At 43.7% G+C, this 22,486-nt stretch overlaps 1 protein-coding gene across 1 annotated transcript in view; it reads right to left on the bottom strand.

Annotated features, from left to right (window-relative positions):
* The window catches only part of LOC127645023 (pappalysin-2-like), a 125,451-nt gene that overhangs the window by 90,886 nt on the left and 12,079 nt on the right, over window positions 1–22,486 (bottom strand). The window contains exons 3-5 of the mRNA XM_052128517.1: window positions 7,246–7,394; window positions 3,425–3,718; window positions 2,042–2,234 (exon numbers count right to left, since the gene is read on the bottom strand). Of these exons, the coding sequence (XP_051984477.1) occupies window positions 2,042–2,234; window positions 3,425–3,718; window positions 7,246–7,394 (636 nt within the window). The remainder of the gene's footprint in view (window positions 1–2,041; window positions 2,235–3,424; window positions 3,719–7,245; window positions 7,395–22,486) is intronic.

Below are 22,486 nucleotides of genomic sequence, written 5' to 3'. Positions count from 1 at the left end.
CTGACGGGAGCTCCCCTCGGTACAGATACGCTGGCACACAGCTTTCCCCGGGGATACGCAAGTATGCGTTCCACCCAGTGAGCCTACTTGCATAGTTTCTGTGCAAAGTCAGGTAGGACGAGGAGCAGGTCACCCTCGTGGCTCCGTACTGGCCAACTCAGACCTGGTCTCGGGCATACGGAGAGCTCCCTTCGAGCCCCTTGGGTCAGTCGACCTGAAGGCCTTCTCTCTGAAGACCACCCTCCTGACTGCAGTCTCGATTATTGCAATGCACTTTTTATTGGCCTTCCTGCTAGCTCCATTTCCAAATTGCAATACATTCAAAACTCTGCTGCCAGAATACTCACCCACACCAAGCGTTCTGCACATATCACCCCAATTTTGCATGATCTTCACTGGCTTCCTGTGGTTTACCGTATCAAATTCAAAATTCTCCTTCTCACTTTTAAATCTCTGCACGACTTGGCTCCCTCCTATCTCTGTAATCTGCTTCACCCCTACGCACCGACCCGCTCTCTACGATCCTCCGACTCTAGCCTTCTCGTCGTCCCTCGGCATCGCCTTGTTTCGATGGGGGGCAGATCCCAAAATATGGAACGCTCTACCCCGATCACTCTGTTCTGTTAACACTATCTCTGAATTCAAATCCATGCTCAAAACTCACTTATTTGCTGAATGTCATAACTCTTAAGTTGTACTGTATTTTTTTTTTTTTTTCCGCTGGGTGCTGCCCCATCTACCTAACCTTCTCATTTTCTGTACCTTCACTGTTATCTACCTGCTGTTGTTTTGTCTGCTGTCTTTGTCCTCTGCCTTTATTGTTGCTTGTCTATTGTAAAGCATCCTTGAGCTCTGGAAAGGCGCTATATAAATAAAACTTATTATTAAACTTATTTATTACTTCCATGAAGAGGGTTGGGGAACTGCAAGCGTTCTCTGTCAGCGAAGAGTGTCTAGAGTTCAGTCCGGGTAACTCTCACGTGGTCCAGTGCCCAAGGTTCCCACGACCCCTTTTAGGGATCAGGTTGTGAACCTGCAAGCGCTGCCCCTGGAGGAGGCAGACCCAGCCTTATCGTTGCTGTGTCCGGTGCGTGCTTTGCGCATCTACTTGGACCACACACAGAGCTTTAGACACTCTGAGTAGCTATTTGTCTGCTTTGGCAGACAGCAGAAAGGGAACGCTGTCTCCAAACAGAGGCTTGCCCACTGGATCGTGGACGCCATTGCGCTAGCATATCAGGTCCAGTCTGTGCCTGCCCCCTTGGAGGTTCAAGCACACTCCACGAGAAGTGTGGCATTCTTGTGGGCACTGGCCAATGGCAGACATCTGTAGGGCAGCAGGCTGGGCAACACCCAGTACCTTCGTGAGATTCTACAATATCTGGGTTGAGCAGGTCTCGTCCCAAGTTCTTTCAGTTACGAGCAGGAAAGTTTCGTTACACAGACAGCTGGCTGGGTGTGTCGCTTGTGCATAGCGCATTTCCCCTCCAAGGTCGGTTAAGCCATGAACTCTTTCTCCCATTTGTGTTCTCGACTTGTGAACCCTGGATGCTCTTCCTCCTAGCCCTCTGACTTACGAATTCAGCGGAGAAATCTGTAGTCAGACCCAGTACGTGTGCTAACAGGCACTGTAGTGGTATCTAAGAAGGGTAGGGTGTGGCCTCCTCTGGGTCTTTTCCCCTTGAAAGAATAGGAATGGAAAAGAACGCCTTCCCTGATGCATTTTATGAGCATTTATGGCCCCAGTCGATTCTAATTTCTAAGTGGAGAGAAAGAATTAGAGAGAAATTTCTCATTGGCCTTTTCTCAAAAGATCTGAAGGTGAATCAGGCTCCCAAGAGCGACCCCTAGTGTCACTACATCAACACAGTTTCTATGAAAAACATTTACCGAAATGTTCGGTTTCTCGAGCACACAGTTTGCCATTGGTCGGAAAAAAACAAACTCCTTCCATTTTAACATCGAAAACTAAACATTTCACCCTTAAAACATAACTATTATTATTGTGAGGCATATTTTGTCTGTTATGTACACTCCTTACCTGTGAGCAAGTGGCCCACTGACTGGATGCAGCCAATGAATTGAGACGGAATCTGTATCTTGACCAGTCACTATTGGCGCAAGAGGAATGGAGGTGGGCTTTCTGCCAAGGACCCAGTTTTTGTAGACCAAGTCAACATAGCAGTGCATCCGAGCTACTTGATTTGGTGTAAAATGGTTTGTACAGTCATCATCTGTAAGAAACAGGTTAAAATGTTTAATATTTGATAAGTTCATTGGTACATTCTCATATGTGACTTGATCCTCATTATAAATATTATCAGATCATTGAAGTTCTTTCCAAGTCTGCTACAACAGGATACTATAAGTATGTATGAGTATATCTTGTATCACTGATAAGTGGCTGTGGTGGAGCAACCCGCCCCTCCCTCTCATCATCATCGCCTCGTCCTTTATCCAGGCTCACAACGGGAGTGGGCTGAAAAGCCAGAACAGCTGCATAGTTAATAACCCTTTTTGGACAGTGGTGGATGAAGCACACCTGATGTGAATAATGCTTCATTACCACTGATGAAGAGCGCACCTCTTCTCGGGGAGCCGGCTTCAAATGTGTGAACACACTTTCATCCTTGCATGCCCAGAACCAGAGTGGGGAGTGTTCGGCTGAATTAGATGCATCAAAGGATGTGTTGCCGGGGGAGAACAGCATGCATCGCAGCCAACATAATATAGGCTGGGCCACCTTCCCCTCTCAGTTGCCGCAGGCCTGGGAAGACAGAATGCCGCCGCCCCATGCGCCGTGGACCCAAGAGGGGAGCACGTGCAGCCGTCTGACCTTGTTCACACCTGGGCCATTCCTTGGACACTTCCTCGCCATACACGAAGCCCTGTTTCACCATGGGGATGCCAGATTCCCCCTTTATTTTGAACACCATTTCCCCTGGACACATTATTTTTCCTTTTATGGACATTTTATCTTTTATCTCTGAGGCATGACGCCACATCACTGTGTCTGTCTGTTTCTCACCCCGGTATTGTGGCATAGTGTGTTTTTGACATAAAAATTAAGATTCCATCATAATTTAATGTCCCTCAAAGTGTTCGAAATTTGATTTGTTTTTTTCTGTGAAACTCAAAAGAAGGCAGACAGCCTCAGTCACCTTTAACATTAATTTTATGGAGAAATTTGTTTTATAATGAAAGTGAATGGTGACTGAGGCTGGCAGTTTCTAACAACCCTTATTTCACCCTAAAATCTGCTTTAGTTTTCCACAGAATAAATGGAACAAGAGTGTTTGTAAATAATGAAATATTTTTTAATTTTTGGGTGAACCAACCTTTTAAACAATAACATTGATTAAATTGAAGCTGTTTATTTCTAATGTAGTTAGGCATACAGAAACAATACAATGATAATGGCTACCTGTATAACTCATGTAGTTGTTGTAAGGTGTGTTTTTGTATTGGGTAAGACCACAAGTATCGTTGACTGGATCAGGGTCATGGCAAGCTTTAGACTTTGGTGTTGGCGCTGTATCTGCACACAGATCTCCTGTCTCCATGGATGCGGTGGTCTCTTGACAAGGATCATCACATGACTCGCGTTCACTCACACCCCTAAAAACATGGTAGAGTCCCAAAATATGTCCCATTTCATGGATCATGGTGTTTTTGTGTCCTTTTGTGCCAAAGTAGCCAGGGTTAAGTATCATTCCTCCTGAAATTACAGAAATGGAAATCTCTAAAACAAGCAAGTGACCTCAGCAAAAACTAAAGTAACGAATTAACAAATACTCACGTTACTGTAATTAACTACTTTTTCCAAAGAATTTAAATTTTTTAAGTAGTTTAAAAATGCTATACTTTTACTTTTACTTGAGTATATTTTAAGCGCTGTAACTGTACTTTTACTGCGCTACTTTCCCACAGTCTGTGTTCGCTACTTCCCTGTTTGGCTAGGGAGAATCTTGCCAATGCTTCAGCCTTCTCAAGAAAGTCCATAACACACCCAGAGTACCACCAAAATATTTAATCTGGAAGCAATTGTATAGAGGCTACATTTTAATAAATAAATAAATTCATAATTTTAAACATCAATTAAAATAAAATACAAATATAAATAATTACGCTTGCGTTTTTCCAACAGTGTTATGTGGCGTGAATTACAGCTACGGTCGCTGTCTCACTCACCTGAAGGTCATAACATTTAGTCATAAAAATGGATTGGTTCCTTGTGCCTACTACATGATCTCGTAGTTCTAAATCAGTGCACGTTTCCAGTGGGAGTGAGGATAAAGATATTAATATAAGCTTACCCCCTTCTCAGATGGAAAACTGGTCAGACTCTGACAGCTCGTTGGACACAGAGCAGTCCATCACCATGATGGCAGCTAGCACAACTGCAAGTTTCAGTCACGTTAGCAACACAAAGTCAAGTGCTGGCAGTCGTATGGATGTTAGCCAGAATCCAGATGAAGGACAAAGCGCCCTGTTTGCATACACCCAACCCAGCAGTACTACTTATCTGCTTATGCAGGCCCTGTTTGCTAGTCTCCCAGCCTGATTAGGCAGGTATATTTGCTGGTTTTAGAGTGGTTTTGGGCACTTTAGGGTCTTAGGACATTAGTGTTCTTTGATCAGCTGGCCAATGAGCTAAACCAGCTGAACACAGCTGGGCAGAAATGGGCAACCAGCTTAAACCATTAAAGTCCAGCAAACCCTCTTAGGCAGATTTAAACTTAAAAAAAATTATACTAACTTTTTTTTTCAAGGAGATTAAATTAACAATCTAAAGCCAAAAGTCTGTAAGTATGTACAATTTATGTATTTGGAAATTTTGCTGCATAAAACAATATGCACAATCCTGTAAATTGGGACCACCACAGTAAGAATTACCAGGAACAAAAGTGCATCTATTAATTACTGTTGTATTCCTTAATGTTGTACCCATTTTATGAACACTACAATGCATTAAACTCTCCACACCATCTGGAGAATACCACATTGATATCTGGTTTTATAACAAGCTAATGTAATAAAAACCTTAAACGATGTGACATTTATAACTGCTTAACAGCCATGTAGAGATTAAAAAGGAAATGCAAAACAATTGTGGTACCAGCCTTTGAAATCATTTATATAATGTTTGCTATATTGACTCTGTAGTTACTGCATGTTATTAGGTTTTAAAGCAAAAGCACCATTTGTTTACTAATTAAATACAGAGGTTGGTTTATGTGGCCATCTGTAAAACTCTCCTAGAGACATTTTCTATTGATTTGCACTTTACAACAGACAGGCCAGTTTAGTGCAGTGGATAGTAAAGATTTGAGAGAAAGACCTTTTTATTTAAGAAACACCCAAATTTTATGGGAAGATCAACCAAATGTATAGAGTTTGGCGAAACGCGTCTGAGAGACACAGATAATTTACAGTTATACCACAAGATCAGCAATCCATGCAATGGTCTGCTTTCACTTAAACCATTCAGAGCAGTAGTTTGACCTTGTCCCTCAATATAGGACATCAAGGTACTTTCACAAATAACATGGTGATTTATGTGGAATTAAAGCAGGAAATGCTGCAGCCAAACCCACGCCATAAACCTCAGCCTACTAATTTACGAGAAACTAATCTCAATTTTTAACCTCCATGCAGGTCCACCGAAAACTTTGTGGACAAAAATCATCTTGGAGCTGAAGATTGTTGCTGACATGACAGTAAATCAAATGCAGAGGTGGATTAGGGACATAATAAGAATGTAGCCATATCTCTGCTGTAGGAAAATTCAAAGCAGTGCAGTCAGTCATTCATGAATTCCATGTACCAGTGGCTGAGACCACCTCTGGAACCTGTTTTAACCATACAAGCAGACCCAAAACAAAGCTAACTTTTGAATCTAGGGTTCAATACGTTGGAAATTCCTTTTTTATGATGACATAAAGGAAAAGGTAGAGAGCAAGGTTGTGGCAGATCTTGAAACCAACTGCCCACCATAAATGGGATGGGTATTGGGATACAATTCTTCTCGGCTCTGCTTAAATCATTAAAGTAATGGACATGTAGAGAAAAAATATATACTATTGTGGGGACATAAATCTGTGAAGAGGTTTAAAATATAATTTAAAATTCATTAAAATAAATGTATTTATTTGAAATATAACTTATTTTGCATGCTAATTCATTACCAAATTCAAGGTAATCAAAAGCAAATCGGGACTGATTACTTATGCCAATATCTGTTTTAAAGTTCACATTCTATGCACTGGCCAAAATTACATTATTAACAAAAGCTATAACCCAAGAAGCCAAGACCAAAATGTCAGATCATGCATCCTGAACTAATGAGTGGTGGGCTTGTATGAAAAACCTTCCTGCTTGAGAGAAATCTCCTTTTTAAAGGAGCTGGATCTAAATAAGACCATTCTGCTTTAATGAGCTCAAAAACAAGGCAACAACAAGTACTATAAAATCAGCTGGCAGTTAAATGGAGATTGCAACAGGGTAATACCCTTCTTTTGTTTTTGTTTGGTTGTTGTCGAGATCATTTTCTTCTCTCCCAGTGGAAGAATCTAATGATTAAGGAGAGATCTACAGGGAAATCTATGCGTGCTGCAAGTGTTATCTTTAATGCTCAAGATTACGGCCCAAGAACAAGGAGGAAGAGACAAGAATGTTTCCTTTAAGAAAAGATTTATAGGGTTTGAAAAAGCAAGTCATGACAGAAATGATCTATGATCTATGGCATTACACACACAAACACACACACACACACACACACACACACACAAACACACACAAAAACACATGCTGAGGGAATACAGACAGGAAACAGGACCTTAAAGAGATAGTTCACCTATTACTTTTTTGAATATTTTTATTATTATTATTTTAATTAATTAAATCATTTAATTATATCAACTAAATTATCACCATAAGGTTGTTCCAAAGCTTTGTGAATTTTTTTCTTCCATTAACTAAATAAGGTAGGGCTAACTCAGTCATTCACTTTCATTGTATGGAGAAAAAAAAGATCAAATGAAAGTGTATAGTGGCAGACACTAACCTTCTGCCTAACAACTCCTTTTGTGTTCCATGTAAGAGAGTAAGTCATACAGGTTTGAAAAAAACATGAGGGTTGGCAAATATTGCTAGAATTTAAATTTTTGGGTAAAATATGCCTTTAACATTTAGACATTGCTTGTGAAGATGGTAGAACAGACCCAGTATAGATGGTAATCTTACCTTGATGAGTGAGGGCTTCTTTGGCCCATGGCCAGGTGGCAACCCCAGCAAGCTCCTCACGTGCTGAATTATTAGCGAAGAAGACGTTGAGTGTGTCTGAACTGCTCAGATGTAGCAGATCCTTCAGTTCCTTCACACTCAGGTAAGTCCTGCAAAAGAGATATCCTGTCACAGTCAAGCAACTTCACATGAAAAAAGGTTCTTAAAAGAAGTGCCATAAACATGTTTTTCACCTGAGGCATTTGGGCATGTTAAAGCGATTTAATGCAATACCGTATTTTCTAGATTCTATTTCATTTATTAACTGTAAATTTGGTGGACTAAAACAAGTCTACTGCCTGTTAACACTGAGGATTTCAGTGAACATTTTTTCATGGCATATGAAGTTATATTCTAAAAACTTGACTTGTCAATGGCTGCTCCTACAGAATTGGTAATAATGATAGAAGATGATTAAATTTGATAAAATCATACAAGTTTGCTTGAACAAAATCTTTTTTTATTTTTCATGGAGAAAAAGAAATGAACCAACTAGCAATGTTATTTATGAAGTTTAACCCTTAACCCAAACCCAAACCTCACTATAAAGTCTAATTTGCTATCAAAACCCTAAACGTAACCATGATTTTAATAGAAAAATCACTGTTGTGTACCAAAGAAGAAAGAAAACATCAGGCTTTGGAACAAGCCGAGGAAAGCATATTGCATGTTATTGACATGCTGTATATCAGCCATTTCTATTGCCTACATATTTTAATATGGAATGAGTAACCAAATTTGTTCACAGATGTTTAATGTCTTAAAATAAATGTGGGATAGTAGGCTAGCTAAAATGTTATGCTTGTACTGTATCAATTGGAAATTCTATTTGTTGTTTGGTTGGTCTCTATGGGAATCAATTTTACCTTTTTGTACGAGCCAAGTCTTACGATATCTTGAGATTTTGCCATCTCATTTGAATTATTACAAGTTGTAATGATACTATGCTTTATGTCTGTAGTTTACTGTAATCAGTATTTAAGCATGTGATCATTTTGCTCTCAAAGTATATACTCCACTTACTATATTTACCACCTTTTGCATCTTAAAACCGGTTCTAGACAACCAGGGATCATAAGGTCATCAGAAGCCTGTAACTGGGAATTTCATAGGAATTGTAAGGGAACTAGCATTGAATAAGTAAGATGTTGCATACATGTTTTTAACTTCGTCTCCAGACATTCATTAGTGGCTTTCATAAAAACAGTCACTTTGTGTCACAATGATTAGAGATTACAATTGTTTAAACTGGTTATGGCGTGTGGAACGACTAGCTGCCTTGAATTCCACTTCCAGCTGTGTTAAATCACCATAGAGGCACTTTGATGTGTGATGTTAACATATTTCACTTTGGAATATGTCACATGTCATTTTTCTCTTATGCGTTCATAGCTGCTAAGCCTTTGCACCTTGTTGGTTTGAAGAGGTCCAGCTCTTATTGTCATTTGGATCATGCAGAAGGGTCTAGCCCATTAGCTGAACCACCTACTGATTCTTGGAGCCATTCCATGCAAGAATAGACCAAGTATAGTGCTTCTTATGTCATTTTTTTATATAAAAAAAAAAGCAAAGACTGAACCAATTTACTTGAGTGCTCCAGTTCCCCTAATCCCTCCGATAGTGCAAAATAGTTCAAATGATTTAACAATTCATATTCACGTGGTATGACTTCAAGTTGATTAATATGGTGTTCCAAATGTGCTCTGGAACAAAATACAACTATGTTTTGGGCCATTTCGTTCCTACATTGTGAATCTTTGTTGAGAGACAAATAAGGTAACTCAGAAACAAGATACCAGCAATAAAACACATCTTTAGAAGCCTTTAAAAAGACTGCCATGAAGTTGGCATCTTATAATTATGTATTTGAAGTCAACTGATGACATTTGATTTAATTTTTACTAGGGGTGTGAAGCAAAGCCATTATCTGTATTTGTATCTGTATCTGTTACCATCGCAAAGTTATCTGTATCTATTCAGAACTGTAAGTGCGATAAAACTAAATGAAACACCTGTTTTTAAAATGCAAATCTATTACATGTATAGTTTCTATAAATAAAATATACCTTGTATATGCCAATTCATAATAATAGCTTAATAAAAATAATACTAATTATTATTACTATGAGTATTATTATTATTGTGCTATTATTATTTCATTATCATTATTTTATATATTTTTTTCTTACCAGATGAAACGTATCGGTTACCTAACGTAACCTCGGTTCTCTCTAGATGACGGAACGAGTATTGCGTAAGCTAGCTTACGCTACGGGAAAGATTCATCTTTTCTGAGATATTGAAGCCAAAAAATTATCCTTAATTTTTGTATCCATTGTCAACGCAGTGCGGCAGCTGCAGACCTTGAGCGAGCTAGCTAGCGAGCTCATAGGTTGCTCTGCGGCAACTGCTGCAGCCTATAGACGAGCTTGGGCGAACTCGCATCCAATGAGAGGTGTCCAGCGCTCACTGCATCAAAGCCCGCCAAAATGGGTGTGACTAGAGTGCATATAAGCGTAGTTCGTAGGCTGGAACCCTGGTTTTCATTGACTGAAGCGAAAAGTCGCTCGTGGCGCGAAGCACGGCCGGCTACGCAATACTCGTTCCCTCATCTAGAGAGAACCGAGGTTACGTTAGGTAACCGATACGTTCTCTTACGAGAGGTTCTCTCGTATTGCGTAAGCTAGCTTACGCTACGGAACCCATTGTCAACGCCGTGCGCTCAAGCATCCACTGTATGAGCCCCAGGGAATTAAGGGGGACCCGGGGAGCCCTTATGAGTGGGGAAATAATATTTGGCCGGCAAGAATGCGGGTCATTGATTGTGTAATACATAAGCACATAGTAGGACGGGAACGACAGAGCGGCGGTGCCGGTCTGTGTGGAATGTGTCCCATCAGTGCAGCTCACCAGGGGAGCTGTAGCGTATTAAACCAATAGTAGTTTTGCCTGCAGAGCGGGCACTTCCATATTGTAAAATCTGACAAAGGTGGAGGGGGAAGTCCATCCCGCTGCCACACATATGTCGTGAATGGAAATTCCGCTGGACCATGCCCACGAGGATGCCATGCCTCTAGTGGAGTGAGCCCTAATGCCCAACGGGCATGGCAGGTCTTTTGACGCGTATGCAGCAGCAATAGCGTCCACTATCCATCTAGATAGTGTCTGTTTCGAGGCGGCGAGACCTTTGGTGCGCCCTCGAACTAAACGAAAAGCTGCTCGGAGCGTCTGAAAGCAGCGGAGCGCGCAGTATACAATCTCAGTGCTCTGACCGGGCAAAGGAGATTGGCGTCGCGTTCGCTATCCGGTGCTGGCAGCGCCGATAGGGAAATGACCTGTGCTCTGAAAGGAGTACCGATCACCTTGGGAACATAGCCGTGTCTAGGCTTTAAAATGACCTTGGAGTCACTTGGTCCAAACTCAAGACACGCAGCGCTGACAGACAGCGCGTGAAGGTCTCCCACACGTTTGACTGATGACAGGGCAGTCAGAAAAACGGTTTTGAGTGAAAGGTATTTCAAATCCACGGATTGAAGTGGTTCGAAAGGGGGCTTTCATAGTTTCGAGAACTATAGAAAGATCCCAGATAGGAACCGATGGGGGCGCGGGGGTTCATCCTTCTAGCTCCCCTGAGGAAGCGGATGACCAGCTCGTTTTTACCCCATGACTGGCCGTGCAGGGGTTCAGCGAACGCCGCAATGGCCGCCACATACACTTTGAGCGTGGATGGGGATCTGCCCTTATCCAGCAGCTCTTGTAGAAATACTGAGCAGCGACGACACCCCACATGTCCGTGGGTCCAGGTCTCTGTCGGTGCACCATTTTGAGAACACAGACCATTTTGACGCATAGAGTCTTCTCGTGGAAGGGGCTCTAGCGTGTATGATGGTGTTTATTACTCCTTCTGGCAGAGCGACGGGTAGTCGTTGATCACCCACGCATGCAGCCCAGCGCTCTGGGTGGGGATGCCACATTGTGCCGCAAGCTTGAGAGAGGAGATCTGCTCTCACTGGGATGGGCCACGGCGCTGTCAGTGACAGCTGCGTAAGCTCCGGGAACCATGTCTGATTCTCCCAACGCGGGGCTATGAGGAGCACCGAGTGACGCGTTTCCCTGATCCTCTGCATTACCTGTGGCAATAGCGAGACGGGAGGGAAGGCGTAAGCGGGCGTCTGGGCCAGTCCTGGGCCAGCGCGTCCTCGCTTTCGAGAAAAATATTGGGCAGTGAGAGTTCTCTTTGGACGCAAAGAGGTCTATCTCTGCTCTGCCGAATAGGTGCCATAACGTCTGGACTGTTTGAGCGTGCAGGGACCATTCCCCTGGGGAATATTGTCTCTGGACAGTCTGTCCGGGCCGTCGTTCAGGTGGCCTGGCACGTGCGTCGCCCTCAGCGAGCGCAGGTGGCACTGGGACCAACTCAGTATGCGTTTTGTCAGATGGAAGAGGTTCCTGGATCTGACACTGCCCTGACGGTTTAGGTAGGATACCACAGATCTGTTGTCCGAACGGACCAGGACGTGGTGACCCTGAATGACCGGGAGAAAGCGCACGAGCGCGTACTCGACCGCTATCATTTCCAGACAATTTATGTGAAGGAGCTTTTCCTGAACTGACCATAGGCCGAAAACCGGAGAGCCCTCGCAGACCGCGCCCCAACCCGTGTTGGACGCGTCTGTCGAGATGACTTTTCGGCGAGATACAGCTCCCATTGTCACTCCCCGCTGATACCATTCGGCCACTGTCCAGGGCTGCAGAGCTGATATGCAGGTCTGAGTCACCTTGATGGGCTGGCGGCCTGTGGCCCAAGCCCGGCGAGACGCCGGGTGTTTAGCCAATGCTGAAGCGGGCGCATGTGCAGTAAACCCAGCTGAAGTACTGCTGCGGCTGAGGCCATGTAACCTAGCACTCTCTGGAATTTCTTCAGAGGCGTGAGGCTGTTCATCTGAAAAGATGCGGCTAGTCGCTGAACACGGCGTGCGCGCTGTGTAGATAAGCGAGCCGTCATTGCCACGGAGTCTAGTTCTATTCCCAGGAAGGAAATGGTCTGACTGGGCTGTAGTGAGCTCTTGGTCCAATTGACTGCAAGACCCAAACTGTTCAGATGGCTGAGGAGAACTGCTCTGTGAGACAGAAGCTCCATATGTGACTGAGCCATAATCAGCCAGTCGTCCAAATAGTTCAGAATTCGCAAACCCTGACTCCGCAGGGGTGCGAGCGCCGCATCCATGCACTTCGTGAAAGTACGGGTGCTAAGGACAGGCCGAACGGAAGGACGGTGTATTGATAAACCTGGCCGTCGAAGGCGAATCTCAAGAATGGCCTGTGACGGGATTTATCTGAATCTGAAAGTATGCATCTTTCAGATCGAGAGAAATAAACCAGTCCCCCTGGCGCACATGCGCGAGGAGTTTCCTGATTGTAAGCATTTTGAACGGTCTTTTTGCAAGCATCTTGTTCAAAACCCTGAGATCTAATATGGGTCTGAGGCCGCCGTCTTTCTTGGGAACAAGAAAATAACGGCTGTAAAGCCCCGACTCGCTCAGAGAGGGTGGCACTTTTTCTATGGCCCTTTTGCACAGAAGGCTTGCTATTTCTATTTCAAGCACGCTGCTTCCGTGTTCACAGTGGTTTCGAGCCGCGCTCTGAAGCGAGGGGGGCGGCGATCGAACTGTAGCAAATAGCCCTGTTGTATTGTGCTTAACACCCACTTGGATATCCCTGGAATAGCTTCCCACGCTTTGAAGCGTAACGCTAGAGGGTGAATGGCCAATTCGCTCTGATTGCCGCACACAGAGCGCTGAACAAAATGTGTGAGCGCGTTTAGTGTGTTCATGCATGATTGCTCGCAGACAGCATGAACAGGCTGTTTTGTGAGTGACTTCCCGATTGGAATGAATGGGGAAAGAGTCACATCTGTTACGTGATGCACAAGCACGGGACTTACACACAGAGGAATGGTTGCTGGCCGTGTAACAGAGCGGGCAGAGAATGGGCGCGTGCACGCATTTGTGGGCGCATTTATTGACTCTAGCGCTCGAGCGGTTCGTAACCGCTTTATGTGAGCGTGCTCTGGTGGGGACACGAGACATGCAGTGCTTGTGTGCAGAAGTGAACAATGGATTGTGGGCACATTTTCTACACATAGGGCTGGTCGTGTGACAGAGCGGGCAGAGAATGGGCGGCGCGACGCATTTGTGGGCGCTTCATTGACTCTGACGCTCGAGCGGTTCGTAACCGCTTTATGAGAGCGTGCTCTGATAGCGGCACGGGATGTGTTATGCTTGTGTGTAGGGGCGAACACTGGGTTGTGGGCACTTTTTCTACACATAAGACATGTTTGCTCTTTACAAGATTTATTTGGGTCGCCGTGAAAACGGCGTTTGAGTGCAGGCAAGCGGGCAGTGTCACCGGCTTGTTGGCTGCTAAATTCACCACTGTAGTAGCTTGAGAGAAGGGGACTGACAGGGGGCAAAGCTTTGACGGTGGTCCGGCCACGGCGGAACTGAGCCGTCGTTTGTTCAACACAGTTAGGAAGACTTCGGCTGCTCGGGTTTCAGCGTTACCTTAGATCGAGGCCCGCGGGGGGGGGCGGCGGTCTGCAGCGGCTGTCTGAGCGCGATCGAGGGCGGCCGCCCTGTCGACGCTGAGAAGACTGAGATTGTTGAACTGGGCGCTGTGAAGAGGCTCGTGCAGGAGGCTGATCACGTGAGCGGCCTGCAGAGGAGCTAGCGCGACGCGGCAGGAAGAGGTTCATGGCTTGGGTGGCTTTCTGGACTTCTGAGAAGCGGTCAACAATGCCACTCACCGCGGAGCCGAAGAGACCGGTTGGAGAGAGCAGTGCGTTGAGGAACGTGGAGCGCTCTGCTTCTCCCATGTCGGCTAGTGTTAGCCATAAGTGTCTCTCGGTCACAGTCAGCGAGGCCATGCACTTCCCTAGAGCTTGGGCTGCAGCTTTGGTAGCGCGAAGGGCGAGGTCTGTCGGCTTCAGTAGATCAGTAACAGCCTCTGGGTGCCTGCCTTTCTCATCCCACTCCCGAAGAAGGTCTGCTTGTAGGATCTGTAAAACGGCCATTGAGTGCAGAGCAGATGCGGCTTGGCCGGCGGCGGAATAGGCGCGGCCAACATAGGCGAAGTCGCTCTGCAGGCATTAGACGGGAGCACAGGCTTGGAACGCCATCTCGCGGAGGGCGGACAAAGGTGTGCTGCTACCGAGTCCTCGACCGGGGGGATGGAGGAGTAGCCTCTCTCAGTGGCGCCGTCCACCGACGCGAGAGAGGTGGAGACGTGTGAACGGGTCCTGGCTGAAAAGGAGCGTTCCACGACTTTGCAAGCTCCGTATGTAATTCCGGCAGGAAGGGAGCGGCCCGGCCGCGGGTGTAGAGCGGCGATGGCTTTGAAGAAAGCAGCCGTCAAGTCTGTTGGGTGCCTGCTCAGGGGCGGTGACCACTCGAGCCCGAGGCGGTCGACGGCCTGTGTGAGGAGGCGTGTTAACTCCCCTTCGACTCCGGCGCGGGTCCTGCTGGATTCCTGGGCTGAGGAGGAGGCTTGGGAGCCTGTCCACTCCTCGCTGTCCGAAGCCATGATGGAACAGCGGCCCTTATCCTCCGCTCGTCATCCGAGATGGCAGCAGTGCGGCCGCTCGGCGGCAACTGCGCGTCCTGGGGGGCGGGAGGGTGAAAGCGATGCTCGAGGGAGAGGCTCCGGCGAGGCAGTCGCTTCAACCACAGTTTCCAGCAGCCTTTGTGAGCGGCGCTTCTTCCTGCGCGGCTGAGGGTAAGGAGGCGCGGCGGTTTCTGCTTTGACCGCTCGAGTCGAGCCCGCAGGGTCGACATCGGTAGCTCCTCGCAGAAATCGCATCCGCCCTCAGTGAGGGCGAGCTCTGCGTGCCCCAGTCCCAGGCAGAGAGCGCAGATGATGTGGCGGTCTCCTGTGCTGAGAAGGGCGCGACATGAGGCGCAAGTGGAGCGAGGCATCTTGAAAAAGACGCTCGTACTCTTTTGTGAATAGTTCGTGAGAACTAGCTTGCTGAATAAAAGGATACGTCATCGGATGGCGTAGCTCGCAGGATGGCTGAAGGTGGCTGAGATGGCCGGCTTCTTCTAGCGCTGTTCTTCTAGTTGCTAGATGCCCCTCGAACGGCAATGCGGCTTCCAGGTCAGCGAACTACGCTTATATGCACTCTAGTCACGCCCATTTTGGCGGGCTTTGATGCAGTGAGCGCGCGGACGCCTCTCATTGGATGCGAGTTCGCCCAAGCTCGTCTATAGGCTGCAGCAGTTGCCGCAGAGCAACCTATGAGCTCGCTAGCTAGCTCGCTCAAGGTCTGCAGCTGCCGCACTGCGTTGACAATGGATACAAAAATTAAGGATAATTTTTTGGCTTCAATATCTCAGAAAAGATTAATCTTTCCCGTAGCGTAAGCTAGCTTACGCAATACGAGAGAACCTCTCGTAAGAGAACAGAATATGTAGGCTCATGAACTGTAGAATATGTTGTTAACTGAGGCACGAGGTGTCAACAATTGTGAAATGTCAAGCACAAATTTTGAAGAGAACATTAATACAAACATTAAAGAAATTAGTATAAATCAATATAGCTTACAAATAGGTGAAAATCCCAGGAATTTTACACTCAAGGCTGATTTGTGCTCACATATTTTAGCATATTGTGGAGGACATAATTATTTAGGTTAATTACATATACAGAATTAGATAAATAGTGGGAAAAAAATAATAGTCTAATAATAAAAACAATAATATTAAGATAACATTTTCAAATGTAGTACATTTTAAAGGGAGGGGAAAAGACTGAGCGTGTTTCAGTTTCTTTGTATCACATGAGCAGAAATATTCTGAATAGAAAATGTTTGCCTTGCATTGCTTGCGCGAGTTTGACAGCTGGATTATAAATGTGTGTTTAAACTCACGTTCGCACGAGTAACACAAACTTGCGAGTATTCCCCCTTCTCTTCTGGAAAAGGACAGGAGGAGGTCCTACTATGACTTGGTTCATAGTAAAGTACAACCAATAGCAGGAATCAAGTAGACGCACATATTTTCAGAACTTGCCAGGTAGTCCAACGTCCTCGCACACTTTCCTCCAAGTGATGTCTTTTTTGTCCAGTCTCTGTACATGTATGAAGTTGTGTCATACAATTCCGTGTGCCCACAATCTGCTACAACAATATTTTCATAAATTTTTCAAGATTTGTTGTCCTACTACGTGAGTACGTCAGTGACATCCGGACAATCTCAATGCTGATAGGCTTTTGTGACAACGCGCCATGCAGATGCATATGCAAATGAATGAGTGCTTAAAACCCCGACACAGCTGCTTCTAGCACACAACAGCCTGCTTGCACCTGTCTCAGCAGTTCACGTAACATGGTTTAGTGCATGCCATTTTTAAATGGGACCCTTGTGTCACTACAATCGACACAACGTCGAGTGAGTGACAGAAGGGGAACGTCATAGTTACTGTTGTAACCTCCATTCCCTGATGGAGGGAACAATAAGTTGTGTCCCCCTTGCCATGGCACTATTCCTACCACTGTAATGCACCGTACCTTATTCTCAGCTCTTCAGTGCAAAAACCTGACTAAACAGATGCACGTCCGCTCCCTTTATACCCGTATGTCTGGTGGCGGGACATGCAAATTCTGTCTGCCAATTTCACATTGGCCTTTTCTCAAGTTCAGAGGTACGCGAGGCTCTCAAGAAAGACCCCTTGTGTTACTTTAATCAACACAACGTCTCGTTCCCCCCACAGTGACCATGATGTTAGCACTCCTCTTTGCTGGATCAGGAGGAGTTTTTAACGCCGTACAGGTGAACAAAGGTTATTGCTCCAGCATTGTCTCTCTTCGTAGTTTGGGCACCTGTAAGATTGTAGGGACGATTCACATTTATGCCCCATCACTGACATGATTTCTCTTGCCTCTAGGCCAGGATCAGAAAGTTTCTGTACAGTCGTGCTTCGCAAACAGTGGTTGGTGTTGATTGTCTCAGTGCCAGCCCCTTTACAAATATGTGGCAACATTAACAAAGCAAATTTACCCCCACTTGTAACCTGTTGCATTGTAGCTGTTGTCACTTACCAGCAATTTCTTTTTTTCTTGTTACAGTGTAGAGTAACCAAGCTACACTATAACAAAAAATATATTGTTGGCAAATGACAGCATGACTACAGATAGGTGTTGTTTCTTTCGCCAGCATCTTTGTGTTTTTTTGTGCATTCATTGAATGACAGTGTTACATACTTCTGACCGTTCTCATCCTGGTGGATGATAAATGATTCGGGCTTCAGTTGGTGGTTGCCCTCTTTAGCTCTGCGTACCATATGCAGCTACACATCAAATCAGACTTTGTTGACATGACCCTCATGTGTATTTGGAATCAGTGCTGCAGACTGCTCGATTTTCTGAAAATCTGCCTCTGTTACTGCGTTAATGTTTTGTCACGTCCTTCTAAGCAAAGATTTTTCACTACTCCAAAGAAAACGTTGTTGCTAGTGATAAACTCGGGATCTTTCAAGAGACACCAGGATCGGCTGATATACTGTAATACTGATAATACTGAATTGCTTTACAGAATCACAAACGGCAGTTGCGCTTTAATACTGATGTAATGTGGTCACAGGTGTATGAGTAATTTAGAATGGATTCGAACGAGGGTCAACCAATCAGAATCAAGGACTGGAACTATCCGTTTTATGAAACAGAGACAGCACACGAAGCAGATGTATGTTTTTTCCCCCCGCAGTGACAGCGGAGGCCACTAAAATATGAACAATGCAATATTACAAAAAACAAATATGATTCAAATATGAACAAAACATATCCACTTCGACTTAACTAGGTGTGCATAATCAAATGCATCAAGGAAGATTGATGCTGAGGTAACTGTCATTAGATTTTGCATCTTTGCCTCAGACAGATGACTTCTCGTGGCAGTTATAATTTGATTCTGGAGGCTGACCCCAGCGTCAAGCGCCGCATCGCCCTCCACATGATAAGAGTTGCAGAAAGCGTCACAGAGGGGCGATTTTATGATTTTGCCACGTAATAAAGCAGGAGGTGTGCAAAATAAACATTGAAAACATGTATTTGGAAGAGAGAAAAAAGCTTGCAGTTGCTTTGATAGCAGAAAGTAATTAAAGGACTTTATGTTAAGGTCTAAGCGTTTTCTTGGTGAATTTAAATGAGTTCATTAACTGCGGTCTCTGATATGCGATAAGGTAATATTTCATTAAAAGAAATTATGAGACATTGTCTCCACAAATTTAGACAGTTTTTGAATATGTCTTGTTGCTTAGTACTCTCAAAGACATTATTGGTGAAGCAAAAATGTGTAAAGTTTGGTGCAAAGTTGCGTCACTTCATAGACTTCACTGTATTCTGCAGCGCTGACACGAGTCATGTGAAAGTCCCTTAACACATATAAATATCAAACAATCATTGTTCTACACAATCACAAAAATAACCGATTATGGTTTCAAAACGGAGAGGTGAGGAAAGGTGAGGAGTTTGGATCCCTGAAATTATAAAAACAATTTTCATGCATTTATTTATTTTGTGGAATTTGATAATTTTCCACAGCAGACCTGACAGTCTTTTACGGCACACTAGTGTGGTGACCACTTCGTTATTTTAATTATATTTTCATTTAGTTTGAGATGTAATTTGAATTTAGAAATATTTTTGTTTCAATAAATGAATTACATTTTTAAAGCAAAATCTAATACATAAAAAAATATAATAGGACACAAAAATAGAGGTCACAGTGAGGCACTTACAGTGGAAGTGAATGGGTGCCAATTTTTGAATGCTAAAATACTCACTGTTTCAAAAGTATAGCCAACGGCATGATATGCATGTAAACATGATTTAAGTGATTTTTATCAAATAATAAGCTTGAAATGTCTGCCTCTAAAAATTGGCCCCCACTTCCATTCTAGTGCCGTAAAGGAGGGATGAGTCGAGACAAATTTTTGTGGTTATCAAAATGATGTCACAAATGCTGTCGACTGAGCTTAACTTGTATTGAAATGTTCTTTTAAATTTTGAAAGACAAGTTGTTATTTTTGTAAAATGTCCTCATAATGAAGAGTAAAAAAATTATGTACAGCAAATGTTAGTTAATAGTTGTATTTTTTATAAAATTTTGAAAGCTTGTAATAAATTATGCCACTCAGAAGTGATTGGTACTGACTTCCTTATATTTATATACATTTAATCATTGTATAGCCTTATTTACATGGCAGAGGGACCATGTATTGATTCATGAGTTCAATCGACTGAAAATAAGACAAACTCTGTATTTACTGTAAGTGATTACAAAATGTCAAAAAGATTATAAAAGATTGCAATAGTATTTTTATACAGTTCTAAATAGTTATCTGTAACAGGGTTCAGGATGGCTAAGGAGAAGTAGGGAACCGGCAGAACAGTCAACATAACTTTAATGACATAACTGGAATTAAACAAACATAAACACAGAGACACACACAGCGGCCGCATGTGTCTCTTTCTCAGACTGGCACCTCCGGCTCGTCTTTTTCCCCCTCCCAGATGATTAGGACAATTCAATGCATCCTCACGTCCCAGCCACGCCCTCCTCACAATCACAAAATTATGCATCTTATTAATTAAAATCAAATTAGATAAACTTATTTTGAGTGCAATGTATGCTTTCTTCTTAAAACTATCTATCTATCTATCTATCTATCTATCTATCTATCTATCTATCTATCTATCTATCTATATATATATATATATATATATATATATATATATATATTTACATAGACCACCTATGGAAAATTCAATTGATTGGACATGATTTGGAAAGGTACACACCTGTCAATATAAGGTCTCACAGCTGAAAATATCAAATTAGGAAAAATAAAACAGGCTATGAGTTCAAAGGAACTGCCTGCATAGCTCAGAGACAGGACTGGCCAAACTGAGCAATTGGGTGGAGAATGGCCTTGGTAGGAGAGGTGACCAAGAACCTCCTGATGGTCACTCTGGTTGAGCTCCAGAGATCATGTGTGGAGCTGGGAGAAACTTGCAGGAGGTCAGTCATCACAGCGACACTCCACCGATCAGGGCTTTATGGCAGAGTGGCCAGATGGAAGTCTCTCCTCAGTGAAAAACACCAAAAAGCACCTAAAGGACTCTGGTCTGATTAAACGAAGATTGAACTGTTTGGCCTCAATTCCAAGTTACATGTCTGGTTGAAACCAGGCACTGCTCATCACCTGCACAATACCATCCCAACAGTGAAGCATGGTGGTGGTAGCAGCATCATGCTGTGGGGGTGTTGTTCAGCAGCAGGGACTGGGGGACTGGTCAGGGCTGAATGAAAGCTGCAGATAATACAGAGATATCCTTAATGAAAACCTGATCCACAGTGGTCAGGACCTCAGACTGGGCCAAATGTTCACCATCCAACAGAATAATGACCCTAAGCACACAGCCAAGACAAACGCAAGAGTGGCTTAGGGACAACTCTGTGAATTTCCTTGAGTGGCCCAGCCAGAGCCAGGTTTTGAACCCAATCAAATAATGCTGGGGAGACCTGAAAATGGCTGTCCACCGACAGTTCCCATATTACTGACAGAGCTTGAGATGATCTGCAGAGAAGAATGACAGAAAATATGCAAATCCAGGTGTGCAAAGCTTGTCACATCATACCCAAAAAGATTTTAGGCTGTAATCGCTTCCAAAGGTGCTTCAACTAAGTACTGAGTTAAGGGTCTGAATACAGTCAATGTGATTTTTCAGTTGTTTCTTTTTAATAAATTTGCAAAGTTATCAAAAAATGTGTTTAATTTTTTTTGCTTTGTCATGATGGGGTATGGAGTGTAGAATGATGTGAAGAAAAAAAATATTTAAAGCATTTTAGCGTTAGGCTGCAACATAAAATGTGAGGGATATGAAAGGATATGCACTGTGAATGCACTGTGTACAATGCTCCACACCAAAATGTACATGCACATTTGAAGCAATCACAATCCTTTTGAATAACACAGTAGAATGAAATCTATATATTTACACAGGTGTTTTCAAAGCCACGGATCAAACAATTTGCATATCTTCCAGCATAATAAAAAAAAAGAAATGAATATGTGGCATAATGAGCTAGAAGCCCACCTGTCCGCATTTAAGTAGGTTCTGTGACGTCATTAATGTGCGCTTGTATTTAGGCTTGAGCACGTCTTCGGTGAGTTCTCACCTTTTTGTTTGGTGCTGCATGCTGCTGTGACTGCTCCGAGCGCGTCTTCTGTGAACTCTCGCCTGCTTTATTTCGTGCCGCACACTACTGTGACCGTTTCGAGCGGACAACTGTTTGATGCTGCAACCCATTGTGTCCCACTACTAACGTGGTTTTGGATTCCTCCGGATGGCTGTTGTGCGGGTGTCTGTGCCCTTCAGGTGCGGGTACGACAGGTTTTAATTGATTGTTGAAAAAAGTGTAGCAACTGGTCAAGTAGCAACTCGCCTGCGTTGTCTTTTTAGTTTGAGATTTGACGTGTGAATGATGACTGTGGTGAACCATTAAAGGATGTCCTTTTGGGTATCTGGACCCGCAGCTACGGTCGGTCACCATCTAAATTCTGTTAAAATATATATGTAGATCTAGATTGACTTTTAATAATTTTTGTGAATTTCAGGAGAACTACAGTTCGTGCAGTGTCACCGCTGTTTTGTTATGGGTTGTTTTGATACTGCTGTGCTCAAATTACACCTTCATATTCTCTGCAGTGCTTACACGCACTTCCTCATTGGATGCTTTGCTTATTTAAGGTTTTGTTATAGGTTGTTTTTCTTCTGCTTTCTTTGTATAATGGTGTTTTTGGTAACTATCATATTTGTAAATTGTTTGTTTTATTCATTTGAAGCATCTTGATTTGTGTATTTAATTATTTCTCTTGTTTTGTTTTTTTGGTTAAAGACTACTGAATTTGGTTATTTGCATTATTAATTGTTTTTCTTTATTGGATTGGGCCTATTGGTGGATGAACTTGTTTTTGTCCATCCACCTGCTAGCTTGTATAAACCTGTTTCTTTCCTCTCTTTGTTGTATGCATGTGGTGTGGAGAGTGTGTGTTTTTTTAAGAGCTGCGGCCCTTTTTGCTTGGGCAATTGACCGTTCCTCTCCCTGTTTTGGTGGTGGTGTTTACACTGTGTGCCGTGACT

Source organism: Xyrauchen texanus, chromosome 6 (assembly GCF_025860055.1).
Source record: "Xyrauchen texanus isolate HMW12.3.18 chromosome 6, RBS_HiC_50CHRs, whole genome shotgun sequence".
In the NCBI taxonomy this organism is placed as follows: Eukaryota; Metazoa; Chordata; class Actinopteri; order Cypriniformes; family Catostomidae; genus Xyrauchen; species Xyrauchen texanus.
This window is presented reverse-complemented; position numbering and strand designations above follow the sequence as displayed.